Below are 14015 nucleotides of genomic sequence, written 5' to 3' on the forward strand. Positions count from 1 at the left end.
GTACTTGCACAGTACTGCTGCCGCAAAACAACAAATTTCACATCAAACACAAGGAATCTGCAAACATTGGAAATTCAAACAACATATACAAAATGCTGGTGGAACACAGCAGGCCAGGCAGCATCTATAAGGAGAAGCACTGTCGATGTTTCGGGCCGAGACCCTTCGTCAGGACTAACTGAAAGGAGAGATACTAAGAGATTTGAAAGTAGTGGGGGGAGGGGGAAATGCGAAATGATAGGAGAAGACCGGAGGGGGTGGGATGAAGCTAAGAGCTGGAAAGGTGATTGGCAAAAGTGATACAGAGCTGGAGAAGGGAAAGGATCATGGGACGGGAGGCCTCGGGAGAAAGAAAGGGGGAGGGGGGAGCACCAGAGGGAGATGGAGAACAGGCAGGGTGATGGGCAGAGAGAGAGAGAGAGAGAAAAACAAACAACTAAATATGTCAGGGATGGGGTAAGAAGGGGAGGAGGGGCATTAACGGAAGTTAGAGAAGTCAATGTCCATGCCATCAGGTTGGAGGCTACCCAGCCGGTATATAAGGTGTTGTTATCATGTAAGTTAATGATAATAAACCTGATTCTGATTCATGGCTGAATGTATGCACAATCCGATAAAAAATCTACATGCAGCATTATCACAGATGCAAGCATCAGAGGGTGTTGCTGTACTGAGGTAGAGATTAGTGTTGTGCAGGGTGGTTCAGGAATCAAATGAATGAAGGGAAGTACATGCTCCACTGGCATGGATCTTTAGGCTGCAGGCAATGGTACTTGCAAGGAGATGGCATGTCATAGATTTAACAAAATGACAGTGTTTAATTCAGACATACATATATTATATACAGTAAATACAACACTGCTCCAAATACAGTCCTGATAGTCTTTTCTTTAGCCCACAGCTGTCCTGGAACCATGCAACCGTGGCCTCTCTAGGCTGTGATATTAGGGGGTTGGCACTGCTTTTAGCTCCTAATAGTTCTCTACGAGAAAGCAATGGTGGGGCGTCCAGAGTAGTTACAAGCATGTAACTTTGTCATGGAAGTTTGCTGGTCATGTTCTTGATGTGAGCTTTTCAGAATATTGTCAATGTTAGAGTTCATTTTTAAGTAGTGAAACTGCAAGAAAGTAGTACACACGGTATGTTAGTTCAGTATATTAAGCTACACTCAGCAACGTAGTGACTAAAGATCTTTCACTTACCAACATAACGAAGTAGACGTAGAATTTCAAAAGCAGCGAGATTGTACACACAACACGTTCACGTTTCCAGTTTGGAATCATGAATTGTCCAAAAAGGCTACTGACAGGCACTGCAAAAAACCTTTGGAAGAGGGGACAAAGTTAGATAAGGTATATACAAAAGTTGATCCAATTGTAATCGCCAGTGTAGAGTTCCAGCATTTCTGGGGGATTGAGCAGGCAAGAACAGAGTTTATAGTCCACCCCTAATCGTTCCTGAGACATGGCTTGTTTGAACCACCTCAGTATCTCTGATGAAGTTACTTCCTCTGCACTGTTGGAGAGCAATAGTGAGCAGCCGAAGTCAAGATGATATGCAAATACAGAAGCAGCCTGAAGTGGGTGATGCTCCCTACACTTGCTGTTCTTGGTAGCAGACTCAGGGGTTTGGGACGCGCTATCAGTGAATAACACCCGTACACTCTTCGATGGCGCACATTACAGTGGGATCAGTGCACTTCGCAAGTTTATTTAAGGATTTAGACTCAAAATCAGTTTCTATACATATGAGTAACACTAAATTTGGCGTGGTATAGGTTGGGATCATATCAATACACCAAGCTTCAGAATATAAGGACATTCCTTTAGAACAGAACTGAGAAGGAATTTCTTTAGCCAGAGGGCAGTGAATCTGCGGAATTCATTGCCACAGATGACTGTGGAGGCCATGTTTCTGGGTATGTTTAAAGCGGAGATCGATACATTCTTGATTAGTCAGGGCATCAAAGGTTACAGGGAGAAGCCAGGAGAATGGGTCTGAGAGAGATAATAAATCAACAATGACAGCAGATTCGATGGGCCAAATGGCCTAATTCTGCTCCTGTACAGCAACAAAATGCTTTAAGCTGGGAATACAATGGCTAAATTAATTTTAACACATACAGTCATATTAAATTTTGATGCAGAGACATCTTTACCCAGAGCACTGAGAATATGGAAATAAACACCATGGGGATCTGTTTGGTTGCATTTAAGAAGAGACTGGATAACTATAGCGGGGGGGCGGGGTGGAATTGCTGAATGCAGAGAGTTGGAATGTGGCTCAAAGTTGACATGGATTGGTTGGACTGAATGGATAAAATACCACAGATATTATTGTAATAGTTCTATGTAGGTGATTGACTATTACTGTAACAAGAGAGTTATAGATGGCAGTGAACCCAAGTGCAAAGTAAGGTCTAGAATTATCTCAGACTTAGACTTGAAATAAACAGGACAACACAAATGAATCCAAGGGCGAAATCACAAACAGTGGTACTAGAAATTAAACTCCTATGATTGAGCACTCAGTGCTCACCACGAGGCCTTAAGAAAAGACTTTCCATGAAGGAATGGGGCAGGCAATAATTGTAGTCTGAGTCTTAAAGGGACAGCACCAGCTAACCATACTCTGGGGAACTGGAGCGCTGAAACGTGGATGCCTGCCACTGTACAGTAAGGACCATGACAATCACAGCAGGCAAGTGTGGACAAGAAAGAAGAATTTCGACAAGGAATTTATAGCAAGGGGATGAGTTAAGGCTGAATCAAATTTCTACGAAACAAATTTAGGAATTGGGAATCAATGTGGGGTTGCTAGGAATAGAATAAAAGGCTAGAATGGGATTTGTGCTGGAAAAGATGCACGGCAAGTAATAGATGATCAAATTTCATGGAAAATGGCACTAGAATAATCGAATCTGAGTACGGGTAAAGAGTGCGTGTGAGGGCTTCAACAGTGTCAGGAGAGGTGAGGATACAGGTGGAACAGTGTAGTTTGTGTGATGGAAAATACATAGAGCTAGAAGTTCTAATCACGATCAAATGAAATGGAGACGTTATCAAGGAGTCTAACCAATGGATGGGTTACAGCTAATTATAAAGGTCAGTGTCACGTGTACATCAGTCAGAATGCTGAGCACGGGAGTTGTACTGCAAGTCACAAGTAAGGCCACATTTGGAGTACTGCATACAGTTCTGTTGCCCTGCTATAAGAAGGATGTTGTTAAACTCAAAAGGGTTTGAAAAAGATATTTACAAGGATGTTTTTGGGACTGGAGGATGAGTTATACAGATAGACTGGATAGATTAAGACTTTTTTTCCCTAGCGAATGGGAGACAGGGGGATAACGTTATAATGGTTTATAAAATCATTAGGGGCATAAATAAGGTAAGTAAACACAGTGCTTTCCCCCAGGAGAAGGGAATATAAAACTAGAGGGGATAAGTTTAAAGTGAGAGGGCTTGTTTTCCAATCTGGATGATTATTCAATGATCTATAACCTTCATGTTTTCATTAAATAATTTAGCAAAGCCACAGGTAAAGTCGAGTGTCATCACACAAGCTACATACCTCCATAGAAAAGGCAAGCCTACAGCCCCATTGTCCTGAAGTCATAGAGAATGGTGTGCTCCATTATATAAAAAAAGACAATGTAATCTGTATCAGAAAAGTACCTAATTGGATGTACCTTTCTGGATCTTCCTAGATAGCCTTAGTAAAGAAAATTGAATCCCATCCTCTCTAACCATTTACAAAAAAAAACACAATTAGCTAATGGAGTAACTCACCAGAAGGTGAAAGCTGGAAAGAAAAGAAGATAAAATGGCCGTTTCTCAGGATGCTGGTGCATGATCTTATATGCTGACTCTACAAACCAAATTGCTGTCAGAAACTGTAGGGCAATTATAGCATAGCCAATAGGAGATTCCAATGAACTCTGTATCTTTCCTGCGTCTATGAGCTATTTGAACAGAAACATGTTATTTGTGTTATCACACAACTGCAGAGATTACACATTTCATTTAAATTTAGCTTTGCAGTGAAACTGCAGCAAGAAGTATCTATTTGCAATATACACTCTGATCTATTTTCTGATGCACATCCAGCAAAAGAAGTGCCTAACTTTCTTCTCTTTCGTAACACCAACATTTTACCAGTCAATTATCATTTGTTTTTTTCTAAACAATTCTATAATTCCCTAAAACCAGCAGATTGGTGTTACCTAACAGGTGAAAGAAAAATACACTGACATTTGTAACAAGTCTCAAATGCTTTACAGCCACATACATTTGAAGTATGTCAGTGATGAAAATGGAGCAACCAATTTCTATAGAGCAAGCTCACATAGAGTGCAGTGTAATAATGACTAGATGATCTGTGTCACTGGTGTTAAAGGAGGCAAAACTATTGGCAGGAGAACTCAGTCTTTTTCAACAGAGTGCTGTATCTATCAAGAGGGCAGGAGGAGGCTCGCTTTAATGTCTCAGCTGAGAAATTCATTCTGTCTCTTTTCCCCCTCCTCCTCTCTCTTCTACCCCCTCCCCACACTGAAATTTCTGCTCAGATCTCTGGAACGGAGTGTGAGAATGTTCCTTTGCACTTTCCTATATAGCCTGCACTTTGGGAATGTTCCAATACAGGCAAATCACCATGCCCACTCTACGTCATCTTTTGAGCTAAAGCAAAAGCCTCCTCCATGTGTGTCTCTTTTTCAGTACTGCTGAGGTCATCTAAGGGCCCATCCCACAGGAAGCTATAAACAAAGAAGAACTTATCAAGGATAGATAGTTAGCACCCATTTGGATGAACCTCGTCCATCGAGAAACGCAGCCTGCCCTCTGCTGTCTACACTTACCACTACTTTGGAAAAGCATCCCACCCTAGGCATTCTCTCTTCTCCCCCTTCCCTTCAGGCAAAAGGTTAAGTTTGAGAACACATAGCGCCATGCTCAAGCACAGATACTTTCCTAATGTTAGAAGACTCTTATCTCTCATACGATAAACATGAACTCTTTATCCCTCAAACAAAAGAAAATTCGCAGATGCTGGAAATCCAAGCAACACACACAAAATACTGGAAGCCGGGATGAGAAGTCAGAGTAAGAAAGTGGGGGGAGGGGAAGGATCAACATGAGGTGATAGGTGAAACCGGGAGGGGAGGGATGAACTAAAGAGCTGGGAAGTTGATTGGTGAAAGAGATACAGGGCTGAAGAAGGTGGAGTCTGACAGAAGAGACCAGAAGGCCACGGAAGGAAGAAAAGGGGGACGAGCCACCAGAGGGAGGTGGTAGGTAAGGAGATAAGATGACAGAGAGAAATAGGAATGGGGAATACTGAAGGAGAGGGGGAAGCATTACCGGAAGATCGAGATACCGATGTCCACGCCATCAGGTTGGAGACTGCCCACGTGGAATATAAGGTGTTGCTCCTCCACCCTGAGCGTGGCCTCATTGTGACAGTAGAGGAGGCCATGGACTAACATGTTGGAATTAAAATGGGTGGCCACTGGGAGATCCCGCCTTTTCTGGTGGGTGGAGCGTAGGTGCTCAGCGAAGTGGTCTTCTAATCTATGTTGGGTCACACCAATATATAAGAGGCCACACTGGGATCATCGAACACAATATATGACCACAACAGACTCACAGGTGAAGTGTCGCCTCACCTGAAAGGACTGTTTAAGGACCTGAATGGTAGTCAAAGAGGTGGTGTTGGGGCATGTGTAGCACTTGCTCTGCTTGCAAGGATAAGTGCCAGGAAGGAGATCAGTAGGGAGGGACAAATGGACAAGGGAGTCGCTTAGGAAGCAATCCCTGCGGAAAGCAGAAAGTGGGAGGGAGAGAAAGATGTGCTCAGTGGTGGGATCCCGTTGCAGATGGCGGAAGTTACAGAGAATTCTGTGCTGGACGCGTTGGTTGGTGGGATGGTAGGTTTGGACAAGAGGAAACCTATCCCTGATGGGGTGGAAGGAGAATGGGGTAAGGGCTGACATGCACAAAATGGAAGAGATGTGGTTGAGAGCAGTGTTTATGGTGAAGGAAGGGAAGTTACTTTCTTTGAAGGAGGAGGACATCTCCTTAGTTCTGGAATGAAAAGCCTCATCCTGAGAGCAGATGCGGCGAAGATGGAGGAATTGAGATCAGGGGATGGCATTCTTACAAGTAATAGGGTGGGAAGAGGTATAGTCCAGGTAGCTGTGCGAGTCAGTGGGTTTATAATAGACATCAGGCTGTCTCCAGAGATAGAGACAGAGAGATCAAGAAAGGTGAGGTGGAGGTGTCGGAAATGGACCAGATAAATTTGAGTGCAGGGTGGAAATTGGAGGCAGTTGTTGAAGTCAACGAGTTCAGCACAGGTGCAGGAAGCAGAACTAATGCAGTTGTTGATGTCGCGTAGGAAGGTTGGGGAGCGATACCAGTGTAGGCGTGGAACATAAACTGAAAGAAGTAGGAGGAGCTGAAGGAGAAAGTATTGAGAGTGAGAACAAGTTCTGCCAGATGGAAGAGAGTGTGGTGGAGGGGAACTGGTTGGGTCTGGTGTCCAGAAAGACACAGAGAGCTTTGAGACCTTCCTGTTGGGGGTTGGAAGTGTATAGGGACTGGACATCCCTCAATCAACTTTGTCATGACCCTCATATTTTATTTGTCTCCTTGTACTGAACTTTCTCTGTACTTGTGATATAATATTCTTTATCTTTCCTTTGGTTCTATTTCAATGTATTTATGAGTTGAATAATCTCTCTCGTTGGTAATGCTCGGTGTGTATCTGGAAAACTGAGGAGTTTGAAATATAAGATTCTGAGGGATTGGGTCAATGTGAAAAGGAAGGTTCTTCTTGAGAATCTTGAACTAAGGGGTCATGGTTTGAAAATACAGGATACTAGTTTATGACACAGATGAGGCAAAAATTTTCCCTCAAAAATTATGTTTTTTCCTACAAGGGCAGTTGAATAAATGCTTTAGATCTTTTTACGGCAGGCAGAGACATTTTTGATAAGCAAAGAAGTAAAAGGTTACCAAAGGTAAATAGGAATGCAAAGTTGAGTTTACAATCATAATCTTTATCAAATGGAGCAGGCTAATGGTGGTCCACCCACACTCTGAATTTTTTATGCTTATATAAGTGATTATAAGCATTCTTAATCTATAGATGCATGGAAAAATTACATAAATCTCATTCTGTACTTACATGTCTTTCAGCAAGGAAAAACCAGATGTACATAACAGCAAAGGTGACCATCAGCAAACAGACAGTGACAGCGCTAGACTGATGAATCTTGCACCTAGTTCAGGAAAAACATTATGTGGTCATTCTATTTAATAAAATTCACAGTATTTGTTTTAATAAAACTCTTAGTAACACAGTAATTTTTGTTGCTGTCTGTGGAACTCTCATTTATAGTGTCAACTCCTTTTATGAGTCCAGTAGCACATGAGCTGTATAAATGAGCTAGTACAGTGTGATTGTAATTCAAATTGATGAAGTAACGTCGACAATTGTTCTAAATGCACTTATTTTATCCATTTAGAGAAATAGAGAAACACAGCACAGAAAGAGGCCCTTCAGCCCAACTTGCCCATGCTGACCAAAGTGCCTACCTGAGGTGACACTGTAGCCCATAAACCACTAAAACTCCTCTATCCACGTACCTGTCTAAATGTCTTTTAAATGTTGTAATTGCACTTGCTTCTACCAATCCCTCCGGCAGCTCGTTGCGTTTTTTGTACTAGTCTGTGTCAATAGCTTTCTCCTCTCACTTTATCCATGTCTCACGTGATTTTATAGACTTTGCCCCCTCAGCTTCTCACAATCCAGGAAAACCCATTATCCATAATTCACCACTCTCATAATATAGGCTTATTTATCACGTTAAGTGAAGAAAGTGAAATAAAATAATAGCGCAAACGATGGCCTATTTTACATGATTAGAGTTACAGGAAGGTCAGGGAGCCATTGTCTCGAAATCACTGCACACAACACCCCTTTATAGAAAGATTGCAAACTATCAAATAAAAATACTGAGAAGTACTTCGATACAGGATAATAGTCGTTTTCAATTACTTCTATAGATTTTCTTTTGCACCATGTCCAGAAGTAATTTGGAAAGCATCTAATTCGTCACGCTAGCACTTTGCTGCCTGATAACATTCTAAGTGCCTAATTTCCAAATTCCTCAGGAAAGCTAACTCAAGTGCCAGCGTAGGATGAAATTGCATTCTCTTGAGGCAGAATCCTGTAGCCTATCTTGGTAATGACTCTTGCACACTACTAATCAAAAAGACCTGTGGAACAATCAAGGCATACGATTGATATTTTCAGACCATTTTTGTAAAGTTCTTTTGGGCAATAGTTGGGATATGTGATCTAAAGCAGAAAACCAATTGTGAGCTCAATCACTGGATAATAATGTGTAGCTCAATAATCCGATAATAGAAATTGCCGCAGTTCCTCTGTAGCCAATAGCTCAAATTTTTTAACATGTCAGTCATCCAGCTAAATGGTCAATAATTACAGCAATATGTTTTAATTTTAAAAGACTACCAATACAGAAACATTTTGTTTCTTACCACTGCTACAATTCTTACAATCCGAACATTTAAACCTGCTCTAATGCAAAGTGAAACATGAGATCTGTAATGTAACACTATCCATTTAAGAAAGGAGAAACCCAAGAGATTATGCAGACGCCGTAAACCTCGAACAACACAAAGTGCTACGGAGGGAATTAAACTTCCTACGTTTTGGGCTGAGACCATCCACCAGCCCTGCTGAAGGGTCTCAGCCTAAAACTTTGACTGTTTTTCCCCTTCCATAGATGCTGCTTGACCTGCTGAGTTTCTCCAGCATTTTGTATGTTACTATTTTATGTAAGGAGACTGCATGCTGTAATCCATCTGAATTTTTGAGATTCCAGTTGTCCTTCACAATAAAGCCATCTCACACAACCTCTATATTTTGGCACCTGCATCTTGACCTAAACTCGGTGTAAGCAATTCAACATCGACTTCATCAATTCAACATCTGACATCATCTTTGACTTCCGGTCAAGATGGCGCCTGTGTACAAGGCTCTTTCGGTCGACATCTTCTGGATAGATCACAAAATCATATATTTCACTAATTTTATGTCTATGACGTTTATTTTTCATCTTGAATGTGATTCTGGAACCTATGATTTGCAGTTTGTAGCTCGTTTGGGTGCTTCCGCACTCGGCAGTCTCCTGGAGAATTCCGGGAGGCAGAGGCAGTGTGTGTGAACCTCGTGGCAAAAAGGTCGTGGGACGGCTGCGGGACGTGAGCTGATGTTCAACTCCATTTCACCGATTAAAGCAATGAGGGACATCGAGGCAAATGCAGAAGGTGAGTGCTGGCTGCCTGCCTTTTGATCACTGGAGAGAGAGCTCTGCTACGGAGAGGGGAGACTGCCTTTTGATTGTTGTGGGGATTGCTCTGCTACGGAGAGGGAAAAGACTGCTGTTATGACCGGAGAACGTTACCCAGGTTTTCTGCAGTTTGGATATGGACTTGGACTATAGATTCTTTTTCCAGCCTGATAGCTTTTTAGATTCTGTGTTTTTATGCCTGATCTCTCTCATATTTTGTGAGGGGGGGGGGGGAGAGAAAGGTTGGGGGGGTCAATGTGCCTGTTCTATTTTTGTTCATTTTTTATGTGGGAAGAATGATCGTGTTGCTATTGAGGGTTGATGATCATACTGCTTTTCCTTCCTTTCTTGGTTTCATGGTTATCTGGAGAAGAAGTATTTCAGTGTTGTATACTTTGATAATAAACAAACCTTTGAACCTTTTTTTAGATTCTAGTTTTCAGGACTCAACAATGAATTCAACAATTTCAGATGGTCAGCACTATTGGTTAGTATCTCATATCTCCTGCATTTGGGTTTCTTTTCCCTCACCTCTTATATTAGTTTGAATTTCTTTCACTGTAATGTAAAAAACAGTTACACTCTCACCGTGGCTCATAATAAACTAAGCTCCTTAGCTATCTCCGACAAACAGCCACAAGACTCAGCATTGTACAGTGAGACCATCTCCCATAAGCAATACACGTCTAGGGTTGGCATGATTCGGGTTCAACCAAACAGCAAAGTTGGAATGTTCCATCAAGGGAACGAAAATTATGGTGAATGTTGTGTAAATGCAGCCCCATTCAAAGTTATCATTCCCCACTAAATAATGGAACTTACACCAGAATAAACTTAAAGTGAAAGTATATTTACAAATATTTCAACTATAACAAACAATTAATAGAAAAAGAGCCCATTATAGTTAAACCAGTCTAGAATGTGCACATAAACAATGGAGCTCATTGCTGGATAGTTGAATGCTTCACTTTAAGGAGTGTGTGCTTAGCCCACTGCTCTACTCTCTCTATACCCATGACTGTATGGCTAGGCATAGTTTAAATACCATCTATAAATTTACTGATGATACAACCATTGTTGGTGGAATCTCTGGTGGTGATGAGAGGGTGTACAGAAGTGAGATATGCCAGCTAGTGGAGTGGTGTCACAGTGACAACTTTGCACTCAACGTCAGTAAGATGAAAGAGCTGATTGTGGACTTAAGGAAGGGTAAGACGAAGGAACACATTCCAATCCTCATAGAGGGATCAGAAGTGGAGAGAGTGAGCAGTTTCAAGTTCTTGGGTGTCAAGATCTCCGAGGACCTAACCTGGTCCCAACAATTCAATGCAGCTATAAAGAAGGCAATTATACTTCAATAGGAGTTTGAAGAGATTTGATATGTCAACAAAAACACTTAAAAACATCTATAGATGTACATTGGAGAACCTTCTGACAGGTTGTGCCATTGTCTGGTATGGTGGGGGGGGGGGGGCTACAGCACAGGACCGAAAGAAGCTGCTGAGAGTCATAAATTTAGAAAGCTCGATGTTGAGTACTAGCCTACAAAGTATTAAGGACATCTTTAAAGGCAGCATCCATTGTTAAAGACTCCAGCACCCAGGGCATGCCCTTTTCTCACTGTTACCATCAGGAAGGAGGTACTGAAGTCTGAAGGCACACACTCAGCGATTCAGGAACAGCTTCTTCCCCTCTGCCAGCAGATTTCTAAATGGACATTTAACCTGTGAACACTACCTCACTTCTTAATATATATTATTTCTGTTTTTGCACGATTGTTAATCTATTCAATATACATATACTGTAATTGTTTTACTTATTTATTTATTATCCTATATTATGTATCGCATTGAGCTGCTGCTGCTAAGTTAACAAATTTCATGACACATGCCAGTGATAATAAAGCTGATTCTGACTCACGGTCTGAGTGAAAGACACCAGCCGCAATTGGAACTTTCCTCAAAGCCCGTTACTAACTGGCTAACTCAGAAGTACTGGTACTTTCTTCATGGAATCATTTCTCTGCACCAGTAACTTCTTACAATGGTGGCTGTCCTTCTGTTTGATGGGGGGGGGAGGTTCCACGAGCATGAACCAGCTCTTTACCATTACCATTCTCCTTCCGCCCAGCAGCAGCATCACTACCACTTCCATCTCCTGTTTACTTTGGGCCCTACCCTATCACAGACCTTCCCTTTGCTCCCCCTCCCCCCCTCCTCCCACATTCTCTGCAAATTAAAACAGGCTTTATTCATATCTCTTCCCAGTTCTAATGAAAGTCATTGGCTGAAAATTCTATCTCAGTTCTCCCCTCCTTTTCTGCTGCCTGACCTGCTGAGTTTTCTGATGTTTTCTCTTTTTATGACAGACATTCATTGGATATGGAACGCCAGTTCAATATTATTAGTATCTTTAAATATTGACACGAATCTGTATTGTTTTGACTAGCTTGTATATGAATGATTTTCACCTTGTAATTGTAAATCCGTGGCTCATGAGAAGCAGCATTGGGACAAGCAGTAAATAGCTAATCACCAGCAACAAGCGTCCTGAGGAAATAAATGAAAGATAAAAGGAAAAACTGGCAATATCAGACCACGCAGAAAGAAATGATTTAACAATATTAACAAAAGAATAGTTAAGATGTGTATTTGTGTCCTTTTTGGTGTTTTAACTACACGTATCAATACTTACAAATAAATTTTTATTTTTTTTTCTAAATTTTATTTAATTAAATTTTTAAATGATTACAAGTGAAGAAAAAAGGATATGTGACCCTTCCCCCCTCCCCTTAATCCCTCCCCCCTAACTTCCCTATATAAAAAAAATTAAGAAAGAAAGAAAAGAAAGAAAGAAAGAGTGCCTGGTTGTTGGAAGGTCTCCACATGCTCCATGGAGTTCTTAATAACTTTAGTATATGTATTTATTTCTTTCCCCAAGTAGCCATTAATTTTCTCTTCAGAGCACCTATATATTTAATCCTGTCTTTTGTAAATAAGGGCCCCAGATTTTCAAAAATGTTTCATATTTATCTCTTAAGTTATAAGTAATTTTTTCTAATGGAATACAGCCATAGATTTCTTTTTTCCAACAATCTATACTTAAATATGTATCTGATTTCCAAGTAATTGCAATAGCCTTTTTGGCTACAGCCAGCGCAATTTTTATAAATTCTTTCTGATATTTATTAAGTTTGAGTTTTGGTTTTGTCCCTTCAATATCACCTAGTAAAAGTAATATTGGATTATGAGGAAGTTTTATTCCCGTAATTTGTTCCAATAAAAGTCTTAAATTTGTCCAAAAAGGTTGAATTTTAGAGCAAGACCATGTAGAATGTAAAAATGTACCAGTTTCTTGGTTACATCGGAAACACTGATCAGATAAACTTGGATTTAATTTATTTATTTTTTGTGGTGTAATATATAATTGATGTAAAAAATTGTCATGAAAGTGTCATGATAAACCGGCATGGATTAGAATAGAACTGGACAAAATAGGAGAAAACGTACCAGAAGATTTTATATATAAATGGGAATCTAAATGGATACGGGAAAAGAAAGAATCTCCTATATTAAAACATTTGATTGATTTATGGAATAAGATAAATGTTGATGATGAGACAAAAAAATCTTTATTAGCAAAGAGATCTTTAATTCAAAATAGACTTATTCCTTTTACAATGGACAATCAACTTTTATATAATTGGTTTCAACAAGGGATTAAATATATAGGAGATTGTTTTGAAGGAGGTATATTAATGTCATTTGATCAACTAAAGAATAAATATAAAATATCAAATAACACTTTATTTTGTTACTTTCAATTAAGGGCTTATATAAGAGAAAAACTAGGTCAAACAATGTTATTGCCAAAATCTAAAGAAATAGAAATTTTAATTCAAAAAGGAAATATTAAAAAATTTATATCTTGTATGTATAATTTGATTCAAAACCAGGCAACTAAACAAGGAGTCCATAAGTCAAGACAAAAATGGGAAAGTGATTTGAATATTAAAATTGAAGAAACAAATTGGTCAAGACTGTGTCTTGACAGTATGACAAATACAATAAATGTTCGGTTAAGATTAGTGCAATATAATTTTTTACATCAATTATATATTACACCACAAAAAATAAATAAATTAAATCCAAGTTTATCTGATCAGTGTTTCCGATGTAACCAAGAAACTGGTACATTTTTACTTCCAAATAAATTGATATTAAATATGCCTTCCAAATGTTGTACCATGGACATGTAAATCAATTTACATTTCTATACTGATACTGCATGATTCAATTTTCAGACCACTTGTATTGTTACAATTGTAATGTAATGCTCAAGTTCCAGTTCAAATTTATTGTCATTGAACCGTACACATGTATTACCTCAAACAAGACAATGTTCCTCCAGACAAAGGTTCACAGCACAGTAACACATAAAGTAATATTACCACAATAAATTAACAAATAATAAGGTTCAAAGTTCAAAGTAAATTTATTATCAAAGTACATATATGTCACAATATACAACCCTGAGATTCATTTTCTTGCAGGCACACACAATAAATCCATAATAGAATAATAACCAAATAGAATCAATGAAAGACTGCGCCAACATTATGTCTGCATGTACG

The 14015-nt window shown here is 39.8% G+C and overlaps 1 protein-coding gene across 4 annotated transcripts in view; it reads right to left on the reverse strand.

The window, feature by feature from the left end:
• LOC140725722 (transmembrane protein 145-like) overlaps positions 1-14015 on the reverse strand; it is a 54687-nt gene that overhangs the window by 9967 nt on the left and 30705 nt on the right. For all 4 annotated transcript variants that reach the window (XM_073041571.1, XM_073041570.1, XM_073041569.1 and 1 more), the window contains 4 exons: positions 11853-11931; positions 7189-7282; positions 3792-3964; positions 1203-1323 (listed from right to left, as the gene is read on the reverse strand). In XM_073041571.1, the coding sequence (XP_072897672.1) occupies positions 1203-1323; positions 3792-3964; positions 7189-7282; positions 11853-11931 (467 nt within the window). The remainder of the gene's footprint in view (positions 1-1202; positions 1324-3791; positions 3965-7188; positions 7283-11852; positions 11932-14015) is intronic.

Source organism: Hemitrygon akajei, chromosome 3 (assembly GCF_048418815.1).
Source record: "Hemitrygon akajei chromosome 3, sHemAka1.3, whole genome shotgun sequence".
NCBI lineage: Eukaryota > Metazoa > Chordata > Chondrichthyes > Myliobatiformes > Dasyatidae > Hemitrygon > Hemitrygon akajei.